At 43.4% G+C, this 27,332-nt stretch overlaps 1 protein-coding gene across 1 annotated transcript; it reads right to left on the reverse strand.

The window, feature by feature from the left end:
- Positions 1 to 380: 380 nt before the first annotated feature.
- On the reverse strand, positions 381 to 26,435 carry colgalt2b (collagen beta(1-O)galactosyltransferase 2b). The gene is made up of 12 exons (XM_062394727.1): positions 26,184 to 26,435; positions 10,229 to 10,339; positions 10,014 to 10,131; positions 9,209 to 9,343; positions 8,914 to 9,118; positions 7,718 to 7,837; positions 7,259 to 7,332; positions 6,418 to 6,524; positions 5,824 to 5,956; positions 4,617 to 4,744; positions 3,947 to 4,153; positions 381 to 1,484 (listed from the first exon to the last, which is right to left on the reverse strand). The coding sequence occupies exons 1-12, from the start codon at positions 26,414 to 26,416 to the stop codon at positions 1,211 to 1,213; spliced, it is 1,845 nt and encodes a 614-aa protein (XP_062250711.1). The 5' UTR covers positions 26,417 to 26,435; the 3' UTR covers positions 381 to 1,210.
- Positions 26,436 to 27,332: the final 897 nt, after the last annotated feature.

Here is a 27,332-nt window from a genome sequence, read left to right on the forward strand (position 1 = left end):
TAACTGCTCAAACCCTCCACATTTATTGGGTGGTTGTGGCTCCTTTCATGTTTTAATGCCAATTTGTGTGGGGCCACGGGGTTTAAGGAAAAACTCGGTCTTCCATAGAGGGAAGTTGTGGGAACAGTCGCGGCGATGTTTATGTTTTCTATTCAGCCAGTTAAACAATAATATACACGACTTGATGAAGCCTCTATTTCCGTCCCACAGAGGGCGCAGTGCATTTCTTCGTGTTGCTTTGCTGTCATGTCATGGGATCTTTCCATCTCTGCAATAATCCAGTAATAATCCAAATGACTTTCAGAAGATCGACCGACATCTGTGTCAGTTCATTCTGCGGAGTGAGTGAAAACACAGAAATAAAGAATTTGTTTTATTGGTTCTGCCCGGCACCACAACTGAAGGGAAATAAACAGCCTGTGTGGAGGACATGAAAAATTCAAAAATCCAGTTTTTAAGAAATATTCAAAGTAGATGTGACTGCACATCACACACACACACACTGCCTACAGGCTACATGTAATGTATGGCGGCTGCTCTGAAATGACTACCAGCAGGGCCGGCCTGCTGTGAAGGTGAATCTGCAATAACAGTGACACTGGAACTTAATTGCATCCATTACTGGCCTGCTGCTTGGAAAGGAAAGGCTGCGCTGAACATCCCCAGTTGCTCAGATATATGCATCTATTTGTGCCTGTGTGCACGCTCGCACATGCACAAACACACAGCTTCACACCCACAGCTGTTTCCAGACGGCGTTCAGATTCCTTTATTCCTCAGCTGTCCACTGAAAACACATCTGTTCTTTTTTTAAATAACCACAATCTGTATGAAAACAATAGTAAAACTGATTTGTGAGAATGTTTCATGTCCAGCGGGTTGTGCTGCTTGGGTTTTCTCAGGCTGTAGCTCCACACTCCACATGCTGAGAGGCACATGAGGAATGAGTGAAGCTGCTGCTCTTCGTCCTCTTCCCTTTGCTCCTCGGTGTCCACTCATCAGGCAGCCGATTAGACTGACATCTCAATTCTCTGTCATCCGTTCGGATACCTGTGTGTGTGCGTGTGTGTGTGTGTGTGTGTCTGTGTGTAAATGCATGGTTAGAATCTCGGCTTGTAGTTCAAGTGTCTTGTCAAGTGTGTGTACACATGACTTTCACAGTGTACACGGCTTATTCAGAAACACAAGTCTTTAACGGTGAGTGCCTCTATCAGAGTTCGTCACGTGTCCCTCGAGCGGCAGGAGGCGGCGAGTCCCCGGTGACGCTGTTCTGCGCCACGGAGCGGATGCGGCCCTGCTGCGCCGTCTTGCGGTCGTGCTGCCGGTCCCAGTCCGTGGCCACGGCTTCGTCGTCCCAGATGGTGGAGGTCTCCGTGTCGCTGATGTAGCCCGGCTCTCCGGTGTAGTGGGTGGGGTAGATGAGCAGCGGCTCCACGGAGAAGGCCTTCAGGTCCCGGGGCTCAAACTGCCGCATGTACTCGGTGCTGCCGAGGATTATGGGGGGGGGGCGGGGGGGGAGTGAAACGAAGAAGATATTTAGTGTACAATGACAGAAAACAGAGAAAAACTGCAGTCACTGAAAAGTTGTCATTTGTCTTTGATAGATGAAAATAAAAGGGATGGATGGATGAGAACAGGCAGCTTCACTCACTCAAGTTCTCACTTTTTATTTATAAATGTTTAAATAGAAATATGATGTCACCAACAGTGTTGTGTTACCAGCCCACCCTGTCTGTGTCTGTGGTTTTTCATAACTACTTTACATGATGCCATAACTTCTGACTCATCATATCCCATCAACTGGAAACTTTGGTGTTCATTTAATATCAACACAGACAGCAAACTAACAGGATGTGGAGTAGAGGAACAACTCTTTTATCCTGGAGCCGCATTTGTCATAACAAAGATTTTTTTCATTACAGTTTAGGATTATCACAATGCAGTTGTATGCCTCCGCCAACCACTGCAGTTTCCTTCTCCATATTTCAATAGTGGAATAGGGACCTTAACTTCAGAAATCCTCGTCTACCAATCATCTACCATCGTGTGTTTCTGGTGGTTTTCTTCTTCATACATGAGAGTAAACCGACAAATGCTCACCTGACAAAACAAGCAACATTAAAATGTCAACTTGAGGTCGCAAATATTCACTTTGCATCCATCAATTCATTGATTATGATAAAAATAGTTTGTTACATCTCTTCAGAGAAGTCAGTATGGAAGTGCCAGTTCTCACCCACTATAGTCTGTTCTACTAAAACCATCAGATCACAGCCACACCTTCATTGTGTAAACTACCATCACACTGTCGGCCCCTGTTAAGAGCAGTGAACTCCACTATCAGTGTGTCACCGGCAGCCTGCAGCAGAGCCACGGGGAGGAATGACGGCTGTTTGGACTCGGACACGTCAGCCCGGCGGAGTCACACTCTGCAGACAGAGGTCACCACAGAGGTCAACGCCCCGCCCTCCCAAACGCCTGTCTGTTAGCGCTCCATTGGGACGGTGAAAACGTTTCCCCCCCCCCCACCCAACTCAGCTTCCACACAATCATCCTACTGAGTTTACTCTGATGAGTGTCTTTTGTCCGTTATAGAGCAGACAAACTCAAATACAAAGAAAAGAGAGAAGGAAAGGAGCATTCTACTGAGGTGAGGAGCTGAGCTAGGTCTACTTCTGCCAAAATGCAAATATAAATGACATAATATCCCGAATTGAAACATATTTCCTGCCACATTTCCACATTTGTGTCTACATTTCAACTTTCTCCCATTTTTGAACAAGCTCATCTTCTATTTACTACTTACTGTTTACCTAGTAATCCATACAATGCACACTGGACACACATATCCGTGTATTTATATAGTAACACACACACACTTGCACAGTGTCCATCTCCACCCCACCCCCACACTCCAGCCTCTATCAATGGGAATCCTGTCCCCGTTCTCCAACCAGCAGGAAGCGCTGCGCTGGCCCAAATTCCTCAAAGAGAGAGAGAGAGAGACGGAAGGGGGAGGAGAGGTGGGTGACAGAGAGTGTAGGTGTGCGAAAAATAAAAATGGAAGTCTGTGAAGAGAGATAGAGGGACGGCAAAAGGAGTTTAAAAAAAAAGAAAAAGAAAGAGATGAAGAAAGAGATAAGAGTGAGGAAAAGGTGGGGGCAGAGTGAAAGGATTAGGTGGAGGTGGAGGTGGAGGACAGCGGGGTACTGCAGGAATCCCTGAGTAAAAAAAAAGAAACAGAAAAGCAGCCATTGTGTGTGTCCTGTGCAAAGCTCTGCACCCACTGAACCCCGAGAACAATCCATGCCCTGTGTCTGAAGGAGCTCCGAAGACGGCGGAGAAGAGGGGGATGGGGCGCAGGAGAAAAACCAAAGAAAAAGGGGCATAATCAGGGAGAAGGAGAGAGGGAACGCGGATAAGGGGCCAATAAGGAGCATAACTGGGATTTGAATGGGATGGAGGTTGTGGTCTACCACCAGAGCACAAACTAGAAAACTACACAGTGTCCCAGAGTCTAAAGAGTCAAAGGGTACACGAACATGTGTGTTTGTGTCTATGTTTAGATAATGACTGTACAGTAGAATCGTTCATATTTCTGCACTGGTTCATTGCCTGTGTCTGCTTTTGTGCATGCACACAGGCTCCATGCATACACACATTTATCTGACCATGCAGTTTAAATTTAGCTTTTCTCTTTTTGCATTTTCATGTTTATTCTAACTGTGGATTACCTGATATATGTTCTTATGTAAGAGGGCTGTGCACCTGCGAGCATCTGTTTGTGGTCCTCCGTAAACATTTGCCAGTTTGTTCATGTGCCCGATCTTCTAAAAACGTCTTTGTGTCCAAAATTTGTGAACATGCATAATGCAGTGAGACTTATTTCTGCAGCTTTGTGGTTTTAGGCATTACATAACAACATTACAAATCAAAGAGAACTGACTTGGGGTGTTTGTCGAACATGACCGGCAGGAACTCGTCCACAGGCAGCATTTTGGTCAGCGGTTGTGCAGCCATTAGCTTCCGGGCCCCTTGCTGCGACAGTGCGTAGCCGAGCGTCCAGTAGGAGTAGTCGGCCAGGACCAGGTTGTTTATGCCGTCCACCGACTGCTCCGGCTGCTGCACCTGCATGCGCTTACGTCCCACATAGCTGGAGGAGGGACAGAGAGAGTGTGTGGATGAGGCTTCACACAGGTTTGTGGTTTGTTCTAACTTGTGGTGCACTGGGGTGTGTGTGTAGCCCGGGCCACACGGGGTGCTTGTCTGCTACGTGTGTTTCTGGTATGACTATTGGCTTATGCCCTCTACTAAATGCAAGGACTCTACGATATTAAGACGTGAATGTTACCGGTTCTGCATAAGAATAAAAATCTTGTTGATACAAATGAATGGATTCAGTCAACAGAAGTGCTTTTATTTAGAAAAAAAATGCAGGAAGTAATGTCAATTTTTAAGTTTGTGACATATTCAACAGATAGAAATTGAAAATGTCTTTAGAAGACCAGCCAAAATAAATATAACCTGAACACTTTGACGCCATAATGAAAACGTTGTTGCTCACGTACCCAGTGTGGCCCGAGTGCGAGTGTTTGTGTGTAGGTGAGTGCTTTTACATGAGGTCCCAGTCCAGCTGGGCTTTATCGATGTTCTCCATTAAGGCCTGTATCCGTCGTTTAAACCAGGGCTCGAACCTCACGTCGTCCTCTAAAACAAGAACCTTCTGGAGGCCACGCTCTATCACCTGATGATCACAAAGACAAACATTCCCTCTAACATTAAAGTCTAAACTTTTGGCTTTGCATTCCTTCAGTTTGCCAGTGTCCTGGCTAATAGTGCATAGGAGGTTATGTTTTCATTCCTGTAACAAGATTATGTAAAAACTAAAGAATTGATTTCCACCAAACTTTGTGGAGGGATGTGGTAGGGGTCATGGAAGAACCCATGCAATTTTCTTTTTCTTTTTTTAAACATTGCTCACATCAAAGGCCATTCTCCACTGGGAGAAAAAACCCACGAACATCTGTGCTTTTGTCTGCAATCGGCATTCGCTCACAGAATAAATTACTTTGCACTAGACAAGTTTTCATCAGCTTTGATCAACCTGGATGAAATCGTCACACCCAAGTGAACTTGCTAATTTGGCAAGACAGCGGAATGAGAGAGTTCCTCAGGTGTAGCTTTGTGCATGATATTAAACTTGAATCACTAGGAGTAAAAAACAGAAAGGCAACTACTCCTCTACTCTCAAGGGGAAAGGAGTCAATCGCCTTTTCTTAGTGAGTCTACAGGCATTTTAATTTCCTGTGTATATTTGCTAGTTGTGCTCTTAAAGAGGTGTAAGGGGACAGATATCTATGAGTGTGTGTTATTAGGGAGGTATGTGCACCACTCAGTGCCATCCTTGTCTCTCATTTCATCACATGACAGCTCCTCATTCATCTCACCGTTCCTAATTCGTAAATATGCTCCCTTCAATCAGGCTCTTTAATGCTTTTTTTGCTCTCTTTATTTCTTGCCGTGGGGCACTGTAACTATATTTATCTGCTCTGTACATCATATCAGGACATTTTGACAGATCATTTTATTATATTCAGCACAATAAACCATTCTACTATGTGGACAAGAAACCAATTGGTTAAACGTTCAAAGGGTCCCTGTTGACTGGACAGTTTCGGAGTCAGCTCCAGAGCAGTAAACACAGAGCTGGCAAAATCCAGCTGGATCCACAGGTTGGATCCTCTATGTTCAAACTTGTTCCAGTGCACGATCCGTCTTCCCCAAGTCGTGCACTGCATTAGATTAGATGTCACTTTGCCTCACCTGTTTCCATATAGAGTGATGGCTGAGGAAGCATCCGATCTCCCCTCTGGTCAGGACTCGACCCGAGTAAGGATCCTTGTAGCCCGGCAGCATCTCTATCCCCAGGGCCTGCAGCTGGGACGTGTTCAGAGCCCTTAGAGACACAGAGAGGCGGTGGTAACGTGGGGATTTGATTTAGCTCTACACCCGTCAAACAGCTAGAGTTGCATCACCAGCATAAGAAAAAAGCCTCAGAGCAGAGCACAAGGAAGTCGAGCTTGACAGGCTGCGACAAGTAACGCACTCTGCCAGACAAAATAAGGCCGGATGGATTACTACATTCTCAACAGTGGATTTAAGTAAGATCTGAGAAGGGAGAGTAAGGGGAGATTATTACTGCAAACGCCAAATCTCTGTTTAGACAGGATGTTTGGATTCATCATGTATAGGTTTCAGAACATAGAGGAGATTATCTCAGCTGATGCTCGGGGGAGAAAGGAGCAGAAGAATGTCAATGCTGTTGTGCAGAAGATTCTCAACCTCAAATGACTTTACATCAAAGAGTGTGAGGAGATTTTTTCAATCAGCCCTCAGCTCACTGTGCCTGTGACCTACTTGCCATCCACCGCGTCAGTCAGCGTCGCGTGTAGACCCAACGAGGCCATGGACTTCAGCATCCTGGTTCTTCTGTCCAGCCGGCGCTTCAGGTTGATCAGCAAAATCTAAACATTTGCACACAGGAACAATGGAGACACAATCATTTCCTTTGCTCTCAAACCCGATTTAAAATTGTTTTGCAGCCCAGTTTAATCATAGTCAGTCAGGTGCAAAATGCAGCGAGCACGTGATGAAAAATGTTTATAATAAATGGTTGTAGATAGGAGGGCTGGTGCAAAGATGAACTTAAAAGATATAAGATGATATGAGATACGCTTAGAAAGATAACACATATTACAGTAACACAATATATTATTAAGTAAAGATAATAAAACAAAGCATAAAAATGGAAGTGAAAATATAAAGAAATGTCTAAAGTGTATTATAAGGGAAATCAAAATTATTAATTGTGTACAGAGTAAATGCAGAAGAATTGCAAGTAAGTTATGTGAGACCATAAACAGATACTAAACTAAAATGGCAATAAATAGTTATAATAAAGGAGTAAAAAATGTGGAATATTGCAAATGGTTATTAAACATAATATAATGAAAAATACTACTACAAATGAATAGTAATATTGCACTTTAATATTAACATTTCACATGAAAAAACTGAGTAATATTGCAAACAGAGTTTGTTTCGTCCATCACTGTTCAGTTCTCAATGGTCCAATAATAAAATGAAGCAAACTGGGACAGAAAACATGACGAGTGCGATTCTCATAAACAGTAAATACACAGAGACACAGACGTTGCTGAGCTTCTGCTCTTCCAGACAACTGCTCCTCACAACTCACGTAATCAAAGCCCATCGTGTCCTGCGACGATGGAGAGGAGTTCAAGTGTTCTGAGGTCTCGATGTCGTGTTCAACTGTGGACAGGGAGTGAGGAAGGAGGCGAGAGGTTAAAACAGGATCAGAAAAGAGTTTCTTGTGGCACTGGTTTATTTGATATGCTTGATTTAAAATCTGAGCCGGTAGACGAGCAGTGACAGAGGCCAAACGGGGAGATAAAAAGAGCGAGGGAAGAGGGGGTTGGATAAACAGAACGAGGGGTGATGGGGGGTGGAGAGACAGAGAGGAGGAGAGGGGAGTTTTGAGCAAAGAGGGCAGACAGGACGTAATCAGGGCGGGTCGAGGATGTCAAGAAGACGTAAAAGGGGTCTGAGAGGTAAAGTCATCAAGGCGTGACTGATGGTAAAGTCTGGACATCTGGGAAGTGTGTGTGTGCATGTGTGTGTTTGTGTGTGCACTTACTCAAAGCTTCCGTTATTGTGTGTACGAAACTCTCCCTTTCCTCCTCCACACTCTGCTGGGCCTTGAGCGGGACGGGCAGAAAGCCGTAGTGTTCTTTGTTACACACATACATCTGCACACCTGGAAACACACACAACATTTTTTTTGTTATGCATTCAACCAGTGTTTAGACGATGTGTTACACAAGGGCTGATGTAGTAATTATTATAATACTAATAATAATAATAATAAATTATATAAGTGAGTACATTTGTAAATAAATATATGTGTAAATGAGGCAACGATTTGTAAAATTGTAAAACTAAAGACCATATTAAAACTTTACTGATAGTTAGCCCGTTAGCTCCTGTTTGCTATGTAAATCATACAAAATATACATTTTCACGTGAACACTGGTTAAATTATATCAGCTAATTATTTTATTTGTGCTTCAACTAATGACATGTCCAATTTACTGGAATTGTATTTTCTGATCAAGTATTTATACTTATATTTTTCAGGTGCTATTTTAGGTTTGTTTAGTACAAACTCTTCACTTAAAACACTAAAAGTATAATTTAAAGGATAACAGTGAATTCTAACAGTAGCAGACTTAGGGGAAATCAAAACAACATTTTACAATGTTGGAAAACATTAGTCACCATATACTAAAACATAAAAAGGTGCAGTGATTGAACAAATGTGGATTTTATTCTTCATGCATTCAACTAAAACTCTTCCAAGAACCAAGAAATCAGATGTTTCCACATAAATATTGCATGTAACAGTAAATGGAATGCACAATGCGAGATGGAAGAAACCCTGCCACTGTGTTTGTGAAAGTCTGTGTATCCGTTAGTCTTTGTGTAGAGTGGCAGAGTGCAGACTTTACTGCTGCCGAACTCCTGCTGTCTTTGAAAGGTTGAAGGTTTAATTATGCTGTTTGTTCGCAGTAGATGATGACTCACATCAGACACACACAATGTTGCACACTAATGAACAGCCACATGCACAGTCAGTCACACGGATCAGGCTGACTCTGACTCGTGCATTCAAAAAATAAAAAGCCTTCAGTTTTATTCTGCAGAAAACCAACTGATTAAAACCAGATCACTTTCGACAACTAGTGACTTGAGATGCACTGACTTTGTTCGAGTCGTGAGACATTCACATCCCTGCCATAAGTCTGGCAGTTTGTTGCGAGGTTTCAAACTGACCCACTTGACGTGCCGAGAAAGCAAACACCATGATATCATCGAACGCCCAGCTGTAATCTGGGTGAGGGGGGTAGAAGGTCAGGTCCCGACTGGATTCACGCCGCAGGTCTACAAGGAAGGTGCTGTGCACCATGGGAACGGCGAAGCAGCCGAGTCGCTTCCACTCCCTGATGGGCTGGTAGTCTTGTGTTCGCTTGTAGTAACCCTGACAGAGAAGAGGGAGAAGAAGAGCGCCGTGCTGAGGTGATAACGCCAACTGATACGTGGACAGGCGGTGTTGGGGTCTCAACTGTACCTGTGGGGTGATGCCGCACCAGAAGTTGGAGTAGAGAGAGCGGGACTCTAACATGGGAGCCACCACAGTCAGGTTCTCGGCCATCATCAGGTTGAGCACACGAGGGTTCGTCAGCAGGTTGTCACTGTCCACGAACTACAGAGGAGAGAGGATCTGAGTGTAAATGGAGAGGAGAGCCTTGTGGTTTGGAAAATAATTACATTTTTAGATTAGAAATATCATTAAATGTGACTTAAATTCGATAAATATTTCTGCAGTATGAAGAAGGTTTTAGTGAGAACAAATCTGTCATCTTATGCTTCCTTTACAACTCAGTTTTTTAAACTCTGGTAACCCGCTAAAGGCGATTGACTAATTTCTAATTGCCAGTAGAGGGGTTTGCCTTTTTGTTCTTATTTTCATGACTCATGTTTAACAGAATGAATTACCTTGCCTCTTATCCAAATCACAATAATAATACTCAAACAGCTCTTTAAAAAAATGAGGACTTGCAAAATGTCCTCACTTCTGTTGGTTTATTAAGCACTGAAGGAGTGCTTAATAAATAATACAACAGAGGCAAAACTGCATTGTTAAAGTTAAAGTAATTTCACTTTAATAGCTTTTTATTCACTTCCTCTTTCAAACTCAAACAGCGACAGAAAAATTTCAGGTCATTTAGAAGTTTGATGTGCATCATATCACTGGAAACTGGAAAAGGTGCAGAGTTAAGAAGAAATGAATGTGTTCACCAGCGTGTCATTTTTCCATCACTGCCGATTGGAGCAGATAAAAACCGGTGTCCATTGCAGAGTCATTGTCTTACCAGTATATAGTCGGCCCATCGTTCCCTGGCAGCCTTCAGTGCCGCCTGCCTCAGCTTCATCACATGGTTGAACCTGGAGGGAGGCCAGTGCTTCGGACCCCACTCGTCTGTGTAGGACCTGATTACAAAAAAAGTCGCTCAGATAATCATCACCTTTTTGTCATGAAACACTGATTGTCAGAACAAATCCAGAAGAAAACCCAAATCGGACTCACTTCGGCTCCTCCATGGGTCTCCACTCCACGTAGTGGTAGACACTCTGGGCTCCCTTCAGCCACTCTCTCAGCATGGCAGTGGTGTTGTCCCCATTATGGTCTGTTGCCGCCCTGGAACAACCAACACAGACAGAAGAGGATGTCAGTGAAATGAAGCAGACCACTGACCATGCATCCAGTAACTCTACAGCCTCGGTTACTATCCTTCAAACTAACACACAGACAAGTCTCACAGGCCGTCCTGCAGCAGCTCTGGTTCAAATCTGGCCCGTTTGTGGATGTCATCATCTCTGTCTACCGCCTAGGGTGGCCGTGACTGCACATCAAAAGAAAACATAAAGGCTAAAGGCACCACAACAGAAGCACACAACCACAACAGAAGTGAACAATATCTGTTGACAGTCAAGCAAGTTACTTACTCTGGTCAAGTCATGGATGATAAGGTCAAGTAACCGTCATTTGTAAAAACTTGGACAAACCAGTCTTGCTTTAAATTTGATGCTTGTCATTTAGAGTAGTTACACAACAGGTGATTTTGGTTGTTCCAAGCGCCGGCACCGTAATACCTAAAGTAAACATGCATCACATGGACCAGGTTTTCAAAACCACTGGCTTACTTTTAATGTCAACATCTGTTGTTGCTCAGTTTCATTGTGATCCTGTTTCCATTGTTTGGCTTTTGCCTTCATGCTTTATCTGTTAATGCGGTTGTGTTAGACGTCTTGGCCATCGTAATTTCCTACCTCTCAATCACTGTCAAAAAATGGGGAAAAGTGTCAGAGAAAATACAAAATTATAATAAAAGAACCTCTGGGTAAAATTAGGGGATGTGAAGTAGAGTGAAACTTAAAGTAGAAAATTGTGTGAAAGAGGCTGTGACGCTGAGTCATGACTCTCAGACAGCGAGCTATGGAGGAAAGCGCTCGGGCTTCTTCCAGATTTGTCTAATTACCGTCTCATGTTACAACAGGCAGCCTCAGTGCTGCAGAGCTTCCTCACTGCGTAAGAGCACTGCTGCCGTGCAAGTCTGAAATAACAGCACCGACAGACATTACTCAGAGGCACTCTGGGTAAAAACAACAACAACAAAAAAGACACACCAAGCTCATAGCTATCCTGCTTTAGAGAGGGGCTGTCCCTCATGGGATGAGTACTTCATTCAATCCATCGAGCTCAATCTCAACAATCAAACCAACACAGGCCGCAGATGAATATGGAAGCTCGGTGAAAAAAACATCTCGACAACAAAGGCAACCTGACAAAACACACAAACACACAGACAGACACACAGAAACACACCCACTACTGCAAGAAAATGATGTCAGTGTAAAATTTAGCAGACTTAAGTCACTCCTGTGGTTTGCACTCGGCTTCGCTGCTTCTTCAAAGATTTTCACTGCGGCTCCCACAGTTACTCAGAGACGACACTGTGCCTACTGTTTGTGTGTGTGTGTGTGTGTGTGTGTGTGTGTGTTTCTGTACATGTATTAATAAAATGGTGCAAGAGAAATTAAAACAGTGATCAAGCCCTGCATCACTGTTTGCCTTCACTTCTGTACATTTGAGCATCAGAAAACTGAACATCACCTGTTTCTCCCTCTCTCTGCATTCAAACCAACATTAAGGGAGGAAAGGTCAACAGAATGTGCGGCAGAGTCCCGTACGCGAATGTGTGCATACAACACACACACGCACACACACTTGGCAAGATGGAGTTTTCCACTGCTTGCTGTAATATTCCTTGCTGTACTCTCTCCAAAATCACACCCAGTTTGAGCGAGGGGCAGTGATAGAAACACACACACACTCAAACACAAACACACACACTCTTGTGCGATGTCCCGATAATTCCAGTAAGTACCGTTCAGCAGAAAATGACAGTGTTGTTGCTCCTCATTTACACACATTTAGCGATACAGGAACACCTGTTCTATTTTAAAGACACACACATACAGGGAAGCAGATGCTTATAACATCAGGCAGATACAAAGACACACACCGTCTAGCATAACCCACAAAGATGAGTCAGAAAGAGGCAGAGCGCTCACGTGTGTGGAATTTCAATCATCTCATATAAATTCTGCTTCTGAGATAATCAGCAGCTGGAGGAGCCTGAAGGAGTTGGAGTTCTCAATACTTCCAAAAGCATGAGTGTGTGTGTGTTGTTGTAATGACATCTTTGTGAGGACCATTTTGAGCCTAGACCTTACGGAGTGCGGCAAAGCAAGTTTATTGCTTTTACATAAAACACAAAAAGCATCATGACGAGTTGTAAAAGCAACAAAAGACAATACAAAAAAGTTCAAATAACAGGGCAGCGTAAGAAATCAGTAATTATTTGCTTCAATAAAAGGATTTGGCAAACAGGAACGTGCTCAGTATGGATTTAAAAGAACTAAGATTTGCAGCAGATGTGCAGATCTCTGGGAGCTTGTACCACGAGGAGCATAGAAACTGAATGCTGCTTCTCCATGTTTAGGTCTGACTCTGGGGACAGAAAGCAGACCAGAGGGGTCTGGATGGTTCATAACCTACCAGTAGATGAGATATTATATATATTATGGTCCTTCGGTGCTTAATAAACCAACAGAAGTGAGGACATTTTGCAAGTCCTCATTTGTATTAAAGAGCTGTTTGAGTATTATTATTGTGATTTTGGTAAGAGGCAAGGGAATTCATTGTGTGTATTTGTGTGTGTCTTCATTTTGACACCATAAACACTGACCCTGTCAGGACTAGTGGGCCTTGTGGGTACCCACGGTGAAAGATATGGTTTTAGTTAGGCTGTTTGTAATCAATGGATGTCAATACACAGTCCTAATAGGGATACCTGCACAAACCTGTGTGTGTGTGTGTGTGCATGCCTACACTTGCAGGTGTGTGACCAAACATATAGGCGTACATTTTTGTGTCTTGGGAATGTTTGCTTAAAAGTGGTACTTTAAAGAAATGTGCATGTCTCTTCTTGAGTGTGCGTCAACGTTTGAGAACTTATTGGTACATAAATGCCCTTTTTATCGTAGGCTGGAAACACACAAACACCTGACTCGCTGGTAATGAGCACATCTGCACACACAGTTACATGCTTCTGCAACCACTAAACTGCACAGTGCCGGGGGGGGGGGGGGGGGGGGGGGGGGGGGGACATAAATGTGTTCCTGCATGTCATCTCCAAATCACAGACTCAGCTCCAGACAGGGATTTAAGATGAGGGAAGTGAAGAACAATGCATGGCACAGCAGGTGGGAACTGTGCCATGTATGGAGGCAAATGTGAGCGAACCCACTTGTGTGTATGTAAGAGGCAGCAAGAGCGGGTGGGATGAAACAGAGTGTAAAAAAAGAGGATCTGTTGACTTCACTTTGTTTTACTGCTAAACATAAACTAAAAAAATGTAGGAAATTGTTCCAAAATTAAGAATGGAAATCCTCACATGGCTCATTAAAACCTTTCAAACATATAAAGAATGGGGCTGACTTCATTTTTACACACAACGCATTAAAATGATAATGACTCCTTTTGTCCAGGTTACAACCTCAGAAGAAATCGAAATCTCGCCAGGCTCTTCTTGGCAGAGGTAATCGATCAGTCAAGGTTGAAAGTTTCCACAAAGAGAAGAAAAACGAGGGGAACAATAACTCCAATAAAGCTTCAGAATTTGAGGAAAAAATGGAAAGTGTTGGCTTGGTCGTTCTGGTTGTGTTTTGTAGCTGTTGTGGATAAAACACAACTGTGCATATAACAGCATATCACAACCTCCGCCGGGTTATAAAGATACAAAATGTGCTTTGTAAGGATGATGCACCTTCTTTAGTGTCGCTGTTGCTTACTGGCTCTTGTTTTTCCACAAGCACATCTTTCAACTGCGCCCCTCCCACTGCCCAGCCTCCCCGAGCACTCAGGACTCTGAGCACACTGTGGGATTTTCCATTACCAGCATTACATCTCTGCATGCCTTATGATTTCTGGAAATGTGAAACTTTATGGTGTATACCACAGGGAAGCCATCACACATGCATATGTGAAGCAACTATAGGGAAACCGAGGGAGGGGTTTGCTTGTGGGTCTCCTTCATGTTTGATCGGGCCAAGCCAAGACATGACAGCACCCTGGAGAAAAATTCATTTTTCTTTGGGATATCCTCTCCTCCGTCTCACTTTATTTTCGGTCACATCTCTCCTCCGGGAGGCCACATGTGCGCCCTGTCTCCTCAATTTCCTCCGCCTTCAGCCTGCAGCTGACACACACTGTCCGGAGACCCCCAATACCCAGTTAAGGAGCATTCTCAGATCCTGTCAAATAGCTTAGCTGCAATAAGCTCATGTCTCCGAAAGTAAAGGATTGTGAAGATTTTACCTATCGGCGATGGAGCTAAATTCAAAAAAGGAGGATCAGTAATCCGAGGTCTTGAGTTCGTATCCCCCTCCTCGTCCCTCCCAACCTCTCCATCGCTTCCTGTCTTGCCTCATGCTGCGTCTCCTCATCCCAATGTTGACGTTTACAATAGACTGCAGCCTCATTATTCTGCTGCCTGCAGCTGTAGGGTTTGGCCTCCTCTTCCCCTTTCTGACTTTATGATGGCCATCTGGACAGCACATGCTTGCTCAGGCCTCACCTTCACACCCCTGCACTCCCCCGCCCTATCGCTTAAGAGATGCCTATTTCTTCTTCTTGTGTTCTCTAATCTAAGTGCATGAGACCATCTTTCCACGTACACATGTGAACCTTACACTAGTCCTCATCCAATGCTGTAGCAGCTGGTGTAGAATATTACCAGTGACATTACAGATCAGATAAACAACGAAACATCCCAAATACACTCGGATGACAAAATGTGTAGCTTATTATAAATTGACAGATAATCCTTTCTTCAAACTAAGAAACGCTTTTTTTTCCGCATCACATCTACTGTACCTATAAATACCAACTAATTCCACACACATCTGTCTGTATGTGTAACACATCTGTCCTAAATCGTTCCTCTTATCAGCATCTTGCATGTGTACTCTCAAATGTCAAGGGTGCAGCGCCAAGTATGGTGCAACTTGGACATTTGGTGCATTCAATATTACTGAAAGGTGAATAAACAAGCGACCAGGGCTCTGTAGCAGTTTGGACAATTTTGGAAAGTTGTCTTCAAAGTAATAGCACAATCTTCGTTCTGTTGCTTCAATCCTTTATATCATGCTTTTGTTTTGAAAAGTTTTAAACATGGGTCTGAAGATTGTGTCGGTTGATTGACAGACCTGTGTAAAAAGATAACAGCGGCTCAGCCGTTTTCAGACATGGCCGGTTTACAACGGGCATTGCACTAGTTTTACTGAAAGTAAAAGTAACATTATTATTGATACAATTATTAGCCTGAATATTTGATAAAAGTTTCAAATTCGCTGTAAAACTTTTTTAGTTCGGTCTCCGGATGTGGAGCAATATACCACATCCATCTCGTTCAGCTAACATGATTATAAAACCCACTTCACCACTCTCTCTGCCTCCCTCTCTCCCACCTGGTCGGCTTATCCTTGACAGAAAGTGTTTCAGATAACAGCGTGTCGAGAGGGCGCTTAACTGGAGGCTGACATCTGGCCCTAAACACACAGGCCCGTCTCTTAGACTGGCCTTTAAGGTAAACACAGGTCTGAGAGGCCCCAGTGGGCCAGTGTCAGCTGACTGTTGATTCAATAAACTATCTCATATCACTACCAATAATGACTGGGTGCTGCATATAATTAAGAAGGAAGAATGCCTCTTTCAGACCCGAGCAGAGATGCCTTTAAAACATAATAACTACACTAGTGTGTGTTGACTTGGTAATAACGTCTGCAGGCTGACATGGCTGCAGATATCTGGTAGGCCCGGCGGGGCAAAGGAGAAAGAGGAGGGAGTAGATGGGCAGAGGGATGGAAGGGGAAAGGGTACGAGAGGAGTCGGAGGGAGGGTGGGAGGAGGAGGAGGCGGGTGAGACTCCTGACTGAAATTCCTCATGACTCTCAGGGTCAATACAAGTGGCCAAGGCTGGCGGGCTGGCACTGAAGTGTAACAGGCAAAGATATTCATCTAGTTTAAACATTAAAGAAAGCCAGTGTTGACTGTCAGCAGCAGACAGGATGAGAAATCTGTCACCTTGTGCTCTAGTCAACTCCCCAACCTCTACATCAGGAGATTTGCATTGGAGATGTGTAATTTTGTACTTCAGAACTGTCCAGTATGAATATGCATTTAATCCTTGGGATCCTGCAAACAGGAAAAATCTATGTTGTATGATCCCGACTCAAGTTTAACCCTTTCAAATGTTTAATGACGTCACTGGATTGGTACATAGATTTGCGTACTCTGTGTTTTCTGCAGCAGTGACGGCTATTCCAATGCTGATATCAAAACATCTCTAACTAAAATGGTACAAGTGGAGATTCATGACACAGTGTCACTGTGATGAAAAAGGTACAGTATACTTGTGGCTTTATGTATGGAAAGGTATTTCAGAGTAATTGTAGAATAAACGTTTGTAGACGAGAATAAGGTAAATGTAACAGAGAGAGGAATCAAGCAAAAACCTTGAGAAACAGATGGAAGGAGTGATGGAGGAACAGAGAGAAGTCGGGAAATGAGAAACAGGGAGGGATTGAGGGAGAGAGAGCACAGTAGTCAGGCCATGAAACTGATGACACAAACACACACATACACACATACACATAGATGGATGGTGCTAAAATTATATTTCCATATGAGAACATGAGCACGTTCTTTTTAATGAATACTCCAGTGTTCATGAAAACATGGCTCTCAACACATCACCTGACAGATGAACAGTGGAACTGTTTCTTGTTCTTCTTCCCTCGCTCTCTTTACTGCTGCCTCTACTTTAACTAATCTCATTCCAGATCTCCACTCCTCCCTCCATCCCTCAATGTCTCCCTCTCTCTCTCTCCAGATGAAAGTGATTGTACCAGGATGCCATCATGTGTCCATTTTTGCCAACTCTGTCAGAGCTTTGCTGCCAAGCTCCGACAATACGGCTGGAAGTGTGTAGGAACACATGGGGCATCTAAGCAAGAATTCACAGTCCAGGCCAAGTCCAGGAACAACCAGAGGGAGAGAGAGAGAGATGGGGACGGACAGACAGACTAAAAACTAAGGAAGATATTAAAATATCTCAGGATGAAACAAAGGTGACACAATTTTCGCTTTACGAGCTTTTGACAGCACTGGCCATGTCTATGTGCTGCAAAATGCAAGATTTCCACAGCAGAATGTATACGTCACGTCTGACCCGACTCAGGCACCGCCCCTGGCCTGAATGCTTCAGACATTTTACTGTTGTTGAGTCTGACCCAGCCAATCTCCTGCTGAATTCTTTATATGTAAAAGTCAAACTCCAGAAATGTCCAGAAAATTTTGACATTTTCCAGTTTGTCTTTCACATGACTTTGATCTCTGAAAATGGCCTCGTTGATTTTCAATCGTCTGATTACAGTTAATGCTCACCATACCACCAGATGTGTGGAAATAGTGCCTAACCAATCCATTGTTTAATCCTGTTTGGGAAATATTTGAAAAAAAAACTACAGTGGCCAGATCTTATCTTATTCCCATCTGGTTATTAAATATCTTTACGTTCTCGTGTCTTCAGTAAAAACAAACAGGTTTAGTAGAAAGTGAGTGACATAAACAATGTCTCTTAAATGTTTAGAAGATATGATAGGAAGGACTCACTCCAGATGATTCTGCATCTTCTCACAGCAGAGCGGGGATAGGACACTGCCAGATGTGCTCTGTCTGTTCTGCCATGTGAGACTTAGCTCATGTAGACGTGTCTGAAAATGATGCTTGCAGCTGGGATGTCAAATATTTTGTTGAACACTCCAAATGGGTGAGTGTATAGGTGGCTATCTAAGTTCTTACTAAGTGTGTGCAGAATACTTCACTTTGCCAAACCAAACCCCATTGACCAAGCACCTTTCTTTGCCTTAGTGAGTTTAAAAATATCTGAACAGATATCTAAAGATTTCACAGTTTCCCATGTTCTGGATGTGAGCGCAGATCATCTTCGGAAAATCTGATTGCACACACATGATCGTGGTCTGTTACTCAATAGATGGAGGTTCTGACTCGCTGTGGGTCTTACGGGATCATTGGGAAAGTGACTGGAAAACCGGGGCCTGAGTCAGAGGGGCAGAGCAGAACCAAACACCCATTATCCTTGGTATAGCATTCAAAGACCCACATACACAACAATCTAACACACACATACAAACTTATATGAGAGGAAACACACATGCTTGTGCCTTTATACTCTTACTTGGAACATCCTTAATCAGACCCACTCATTTTAGTACACAGTTCCAATTCTGTGATCTAATACATATCGACACAAACTGAAAGCATATGCTACTAATCATTCACAAGTGCACATGTTGTCTGTACCAGATAATATACAAAGCCCATTCCATCCTCATAATTGATTCCATACTGGATACACTGGAAAAATGGTCTTTGTGACAAAGCCAGGAACAACTTAGACCTCCCTGGTGGGCTCCTATAGAGAAAAGGGCTCCGGGGTAACGCACCTGGCACAGTGAGACGCAAAGGGCAACGATCCAATGCTGTAAAACTGACAATGAGTTCATGTTTGATTCTCACCACTCTGTTCTATTTTCATATCTGCCTGTCAGAGAGAAATAATGAGGAACACAAATTAAACTCTTCCTCATGTATTTTAACGACCCTGCACTTTAGTCCTGTAACCAAAACTTTTCCACATATTTTATGTTTTTTGTTGTTGCGTTTCCTGAAAAAGTTTCCCCAAACACAACAGTCCTTCATAGATGCAGAGCAATAGATGAGATGTATGTCAGCGAAGTCAGACACGTGTGACACAGATGTCTCACATTTTACCAACAAAAATGACTGCTACACGCCCTGCAAGGCAATTCCCTGCTGTTCAGCACTAAAGCAGGTGTAAACTGTTTAATTCTACATGCAACGTTGTGTTGGAACACAGACACACAAAGTAAAGTCATCAACTGAAAACGACTACGCTAACATATAACACAACCGCAGATTGGCTGAGCCACAACAGACCACGACAGAGGCAGTTCCATCCAGATATGAAGTGGTGAAACAATCAAAGGGGGTTAAATACAACATAGTTGGTGTTAGTATGTGTGCGGGGGTGCCTGCATGTTTGCGTGCAGAAATAATTTTGGAATATGGTCTCGGTTGCACTAGAACCTGTAACCAGTCGGTTTTTACTCTTGGATGCTGTGTTTGTGTGCATGTAATTTGATGGCTGATGGATTTCTGTGTCATTGACTTGGAGATACCCTTCCATGAATTGGGGGTGGAGCATTTAAAGGATAATCAAGAGATGTGTGTTTATTTGTGTTTGCTGACTTCAATTATTAACTCTCTCGTGTGAAATTAGGGCAAAATCATACAGCAAATACTACAGAATTAATTCAATCTATGGCGATACCAGGGGTGCACGTGCATACACATTATTCTCACAACAGATTCGGATTGACCAGTAAACAGACCAAACAACGGAGGTTTTGTGTGAGAGTAAGAACTTTGTTGCATAACACAACTGCAGCTGAAAGTTTGAGGTCAGCATGGATGGTAAAAACGTTATGGGCCTTAGATCGCAACCATGTGGTGGCCTGACGAATTGGGTGATTATGCGGCACTGCAAATAGCGCTGCACACACCAAGCTAGGCATCTCTTGTGTTTTAACTATAAAAAAAAATTGTCTCATTATGAAACTTTAGATATGGTGGGCTGCTGTTAGGATTTCAATATTTTACCTATATTCTCTGTCTGACTCAACTCTAAATGAATAAAAATAGAAGCAGTTTGAGCCAGATAAGGCCTTCTCGCAAATGATTAATAATAACCTTTTCCTTCCTAGTGTGTAATCTTGAAAATTAGAACTGTAACGCAGATTTGTGTCTGCGTTACAGTTCTGTTTCGTTGTTTTGGTTAAATTGTTTTGAATGTCAGAATATTGTTTTGATATAGCAAGAACACAATAATCTTTTCTTCAATTGTCAACACCATTGGCCCACATGCCATCAGCTGTGTCAAGGTCTTGGGAGTGGCTCCTTGTCACTTCCTTATTCCAATACCAAGAGGATGGCCTACGCCTGCGCACTTTCGAGGAGGAAGAACCAAGATCTACTGTTATAAAATAGACAGGCGCCGGCTGTTTGATGCGTTCTGATGGGTCTCGTGTTCTGATGCGACTTGTTGGATGCCCATTGTTTTGCTGATTGATACCTTTCATTGCTTTCTAAATAAATACTTGATTGAACAAACCGAGTTCGGCTCATCTTCTCATATTTAGGATAAACCAACACGCCTGACACTGCCAGAGACTAGATAATTAGGTAAAATGGGATATGATATGTTTACAGCTGCTTTGTGGCTGTATATTATTCTGTCAAGAAATGCAATGAGTAAAAGTAAACACTAAGAAAACTCCTACCACAAAACTCCTGGTATGAGTAAGTTAATGTTTGTTCGCATAAAGTACAGTGAAAGTCATCAATAAAGGATAAGTGGTTTTCTCATAAAGAACTGAATATGAAAAATGGTGTATGAAAGTGAGAAAACAAGTTCTCAAAGGGAGGACTTCCTCTTCCTCAGGCTTCAGTCTGTCTCTGGCAGGTCTACAAATCATCTCGCCCCCCGGCCCAGCACCTGGGAAAGCGTTTCCCCACAGGAGCGCACCCGGCAGTCGATAAGCTGCAGGAAAAGCAAACTGATAACAGGCTGGACAGAACTTTAGAGAGGCTTGTCTGCATTGTCCCACAGATGTCAAGAGAAACACAGAGTTCTCTGCTTATGAAATCCTCCTCCATTTCCTTTGGAGCAGCTGAGCAGTAACATTAGTAAGTGGACTCCCGAGGACAACTCAACTGTCAATTGGCACGCGATAAAAGCTATTCAATTCTGCACTTATCCTTTCAGTCATGAGGACTCCACTAATGAAACTCCTGGTTAACCCTGTTACCTTGGTTCCTGTCTCTTTCTCCATATTCCTGTTGCTCTCCACTGTATATTTACACTTGTAATTGCAAAGAATCTGTGTTTAGATATTTACATTTTGGGGGGAAGTTTGTGTTACCTGTACCCTCAACTGGTTGCCTAGCAGCCTCTTAGTGACATCAAGACTCAAGGGCCGCTCAGCCAAGGAACTAAATAACCACAACTACAGAGTCCACTGCATAACGATTGTACCTTTATATACAGTCTATATGATTTCGCTCTGTTTCTCGTCTTCATGCTAGCTAAGCTAACTTTTTGCTGAGTGTAGCTTTGTACGCCCTGGACAGACAACCACCCAGCACCCAAAGTTCCCCCGTCCATCTGGTATGCATGTCTTTGGCTGTGGCTGAGGAGGTAGAGTGGTCGTCCTCCAACCTGAAGGTCGGCAGTTCGATCCCCAGTCTGATCCATCTGCATGCCGAAGTGTCCCTGGGCAAGATGCTGAACCCTGAATGCAATAGAATAACAAAGTGCTGCGAATAGATGCACTGTATGAATGTGTGTGTGAATGGGTGAATGTAAAACTGTACTGTAAAACGCTTTGAGTGTTCATCAAGACTAGAAAAGCGCTATATAAATACAAAACCAAAACCATTTGGGAAAACGGAAACAACTTAACACCTTCACAAACTCAAACTCCTACAAACAACATTTAGCTGCAGTAACAACATATAAAGACCCCAGCTTACTGAGTAAGATTCCAACCCAGACCCCTCTTGGTCCATGGCCATGCTATATTTTCCTGACTAATAACTACTGGGACCTACTGCCAAGTCAGTCACACTATGTCTTAAATCCGGGGTTCCTTTCACTACCTGTTTTATCAGGCTCTCCCCATGACAGTGTCAAGTGTTATGTATCATCCATGGTTGTCCTGTTAGGACAGCTGGAGTAGGATGGAGCAACAGGTCAACAGTAAAGAGGAACACAGCTCTGGTCAAGCTACTGAGGGAATGCAGATTAACCAAAGTGCTAAATGCCCTTTGGGTAATTTTCCCAGCATAGTTTACCACCATCTCTTTGCCCGACCATCCCCCCCTCCCTCTTTCTCCAATTCCCTGCATTCTTTCTTTTCTTAACAGCAGTGTGAGAGTCTTTGTCACTGATTTGCCACCTCTCTGTCAGACCCATGCCCGCTTGCAGAGGGATAACTTCTAAGGACTGATCTTTATTGGCCCATCCCATCTGTCAGCCTGAGTCATAGCTGAGGAAACAGGGTGGAGGAGACATGGCCCGCCTGATCAGGGCAGATTATCTGGTGAACATGCTCAAACTGGAAACAGTTTCGGACCTGATAACTGCGGAACATCCTAGCTGTCCGTCCCAATAACATTTCTTTTTGTTACACTCCACCTCTGATTCTCTTAAACTACATCTATACTACTACATATTTGTTTGAAAACGCATCAACTCAGGTTTTGGGAATTGCAGGTGTTGTGAACGCTGTCTTTTTTGCAAACACCATGTTGTGAAGTAAAATTATGCATTTTACAATGCTACAACTGTTTATATGTGTAAGACACCAGCTGTTATTCAAGCAATCTGTGACATACCCTATGACTAGTGGGAAACACATGTCCTTCTGTTTACACCACCATGCGCATGCCCAGTGTCAGTAAGTGGACTCACGTTTTCATGTGTGTTGGTATGGACACGGATTGAAAGTGATTCAGAGCCAAAGCACTTTCGTGGACAGAGATTGTTTTAGTTTGAAAACACAAATTTCAAATGTAGTGCTGCTTGTTGCCTTAAGCTTCCTCTCTCAATTTTTTTTTTTACAAAAAATAGAAAACCCTGTTTCCCATGCGAGAACAATAAAGAGAAGAAATCCCTTTTTATTATATTTGATCACCTAAATCATTCTCCATTGGACTGCATGATTGAAATGAGTGGGAGACATGAAGATGAAAAACATCTTCCTTCTAAATCAGAGGCTCCAGAGAAGAGAACGTCAGGAACATTGTGTCCCCACACAACCAGAGGAGCCTCACAGCCACACGTTGCATGTATCGTCTGTATAAGGCGGATAGTTCCCTGCATACTTTACATTATTCAGTTCATGATCTATGCAGTTGCGGTATAGATGGTAGTAAAAAGCAGCAATGTGGCTTCTTTATCAGTGAAGTAATGTATCACCAAACCACCAAGTCTCTGGCTTGAGTCCAGCTGGAGACCCTCGCCTCACCTCATTCCCTTTTATCTTTCTCCAAGCGTATAAGCACCTTCTACTTTCGAATAAAACCAGAAACACCATTAGTTAATCTTTCAGTAGCAGTAATGGTAAATTAATTGGGAAGACAGGGGTCACTGGATTTACTTGTATAATCATCCTCAATCATCATTACTCATCCATCCCCCATTAGATATCTCATGAGCTGAGGATCTTCAAACTGTATTTGTCTTTGTCTTAAGTAATTGGTGCTCATGTAACTCATAGTAAAAATACTCTAACTTGGATATATGCTTTTGGTGAGAGCTGAATCATAACTTGGTATTAATGCAGCAGTTGGCTCCTAATGTTTTAGATTAATGATGAAGAAAAGAAACAAAGAGGCTCAGAGCTGCTTGAGTCATAGTAAAAAAAACTCTTAATTGGTTTGACCACAAGAAGCACATTTTTTAATACATAGAAACATTGTTTACAATGTTTATCGATATATCCACTGTTTCCAACTGACAACTTTAATTGATATTTCCAATCACCACAGAAACAAAGCAGCACCACATACCTTAACATAACTATTATGTACTTTTGTATTATAACATAGACCTAATTTTTAGTTGCTCATTAAAGGTCCTCTCAGATAATCTCCTAGTATGTCTCCATGTGCAGGGCTTACATAGAAGTGTGCTCACTAATAATCTTACAACATTTGATATAAATTCACAATCAAATGGTGTTATCATCTCTCTGTGTTTGGGTCCAATATTGATAGACTACGTCAAAGTGAAAAATGAATTGTTTGGTCAAAGAAGCAATGACATAGAAAACACGTTGTCATGTCGTGTAAAAAGGCTAAATCAAAAGCATAAAGAAATGGCCAAAATAGCCCAGGATATGAATATGAGCATTAAGAGAATGTGGTTAACACAAAAGACCACAGAAGCAGAAACACTACAAACTTTATCTACTGAAATCAAAATCAAAAAGCTATGTTAGAAGTGATGCAGGACCCAATACTGTGTGTATCTGAAGGAGTTTCTTTGTTCTTTAATGAGACGTTTCAATGCTAGTGACCACAACCATATTTGCTTGACACATGTACATGGCCTGCCTCAAATATACACTGTGATTTTACATTCAATTGCACTGACTGCAGGGCAGAGAGAGAGAGAGAGAGAGAGAGAGAGAGAGAGAGAGAGAGAGAGAGAGAGAGAGAGAGACGCCCCGTCCCTCTTGACTCTTGGGGCCCTTCCTCTGTTAGCTAAACCCACTCGTACAGCCACTCAGCCACACTGGCACTGCGCTCCAGAGGGATGGGCCCCATCTCTACATTGATTATATACTGTGGGGGGGTGTGTGTGTTTGGGTGGGGGTCTCTGGATTAGAAGCAGACAATAACTCTGCAAACAGAATCAAGACATTCTGCAAAGGGAAGGGTGGGAATCCAAACAAACGGATGCCAGGGAGCTGGACGCTGACGAGGAAAAGCTTTACATACTGTACATCCAACACCGTGTGATGTGTGTGTGTGTGTGTGTGTGTGTGTGCGTGGCTGCTGTGTGTCCTGTCCTCCACTGCGCATTCTTCATGTCTAATCTGCACTGCAATAGTCGGAAATCTCTCAGATCATCATGCACATCACACACGTAGCTATCCTTGTTAAGACACTGCATTGGTTCCCATTCACTGTGGGCAGCCGAAACTGTGTCCGAGGTAAATGGAAAGTATTTATAAAGCACTTTTTTCCTTTTCCATTCACACACTCATTCATTCTTTGCCACTTTGTGCAGCACTTTCTCTATCGCACATGTAGAAAGTCATACACTGCTGCGGCAGCAATCTTGGGCAAATTGGGGTTCACTGTCTTTCAAAGGGAAACTTCAGCATGCAATCGAATATCCAACCTTTTGGTTAGTGGACAACAAAGTGGGAGACCCTACTCTTAAACTGACCACAGGTTCTATTTTGGCCCCGACCTTTTGTCTCATTAGGACCACGCTTTCATTCCCTGAGTCATTGTTTATACTGGAAAAAGTCCTATAAAGGGAACAAAAACGAGCATGCACACGCACGCACACACATTTCAAACATGACTTTCAAGAATGCACCCCACCCCCTGCTGTCAGACCAACTCAGTGTTCCTTTTCATCCCCTTTAGCTGGAGGGCTCCCTCTGACTTTGCATAATCCCAGTCTGCCGCTGTGGCACCGAACACACCTACAGGACCCTATATGCCTGGTGTGAGCACCCCCACCCTGCCCTATACCTGCCTGCCCTGCTGTTTTAAAGGCCCGTTTCCGCAGGTTTGTGCTGAATCAGGCGGAGGGAGCCGTGATTAAGGGTTCAGACTAAAACCCGAACATGCACAACAGCTCTTTCATCTTTACGCACACGGTGTGCAATTTGGATGCCGGCAGACACGCGGGGTAAGTGCATCGTAAAACGCAGCGGCAGCAACAGGTCTCCAACACTGATGATCTGTTATTATGATGAAACGCGCACACACGCTGCTTTTCATTAGAACACGCTCCACTGCAGACCACCGTGCACAACTTGTTGCCAACCTTTTAGAAACTGCGCAAAAACATCTGATACGAGACCAAGTGGCTGATAGACAGTCAGTTAAGGATGGGAAAAGTACTTTTACTTGCACAAAATAATCTACACGCTCACTTTACGCAAAGTCAGACAAAAGTAGTAAACCGTGTCACTGCTGCACCACACATGTCCGTGCGCGCTCTCACCAGATCGCTATGCGCTCCTTCGGGTACTCCAGCTTCTCAATGCAGGCCAGGTAGTGCGGCAGGCTGTGCTCCGCGTTGCGAGCCAGGATGGCGATCATAACCTTCGGCTTCAGCAGCGAGGACTCGGCCTTGACCTGCTCCTGCTCCTGCACCAGCTCCGACGCGCCGCCGGGCACCAGAGTGGCCAGCAGCGCCCACAGCACAGCGACTCCCGCGGCCGCGACCACCCGCATCTTGGCTTCCACGGTTCAGCTTCGGTTCTCCCGTGCCCCGGTTGAGGAGCGCAGAGAGGGAGTGCACGGGTGAGAGGGAGGGAGGGAGAGAGGGAGAAGGAGGAGGAGAGAGGAGGAAAGGTAATAGAGGGGGGGAGGCGGGATGGAGGGCGTCATTTACCTCTCCCACCCTCCTACACCCCTGCTGGCTGCTGCTGGTAGTGTTGATGACTCCTAAAGCTGAGTGAAAAACAGTGCCCAACAATATAAACAATATACCTGATAAAAATAACAATCATAATAATCATTATTATGCTATAGTTGTATAATCAGAATTATGATTTTTTTAGATTATTATTAAGTCATCTAAATAAGTCTAGATACAACATCCATCTTCGTGAGAAAATTTGAAAAAAATGATTGACTATTTCAGTGTCATCTTTTTCCGACATTTTTGTTTTGTGATGACTTCTTTTATTCCGGGACTGCGCCCAAGAAAAGGGCCTTCATGGCGAAATGTAGTCATTCCATTGCCTTTGTTGTACTTTGTTTCACTAAAGACTGGCGCTGGTGGTGAATCATATACTGTATGTTAGCTTTTCCATCTCTGCTTATCCTCTTCAATCCCTCCTGAAGTTTTAGATAGATTTTTTTCCAGCATCCTCGGGATTGACAGCCTCTTAGATGCTGCACCAAAAGACTGGATACCATGAAGTCACCAGCTCTGACATCAGCCAGACAGACTGTTGTACTGTTAACAATTTCTTTCCCCTGAAATGTGACTCTTTTTATAAACATGTGCAGGCCTGCTGCAAAAGCTTTAATTTGTTACAGCTGCAAAAGGTAGTCTGATTTACAAAAAGGAACAGAACGTTACGTATATGTTTATCTCTCACCTTTCACCATGTATCATTTTGATCAAACATACAAGACAGTG

The sequence above is a fragment of the Platichthys flesus genome, chromosome 9, assembly GCF_949316205.1.
Source record: "Platichthys flesus chromosome 9, fPlaFle2.1, whole genome shotgun sequence".
Taxonomy (NCBI): Eukaryota; Metazoa; Chordata; class Actinopteri; order Pleuronectiformes; family Pleuronectidae; genus Platichthys; species Platichthys flesus.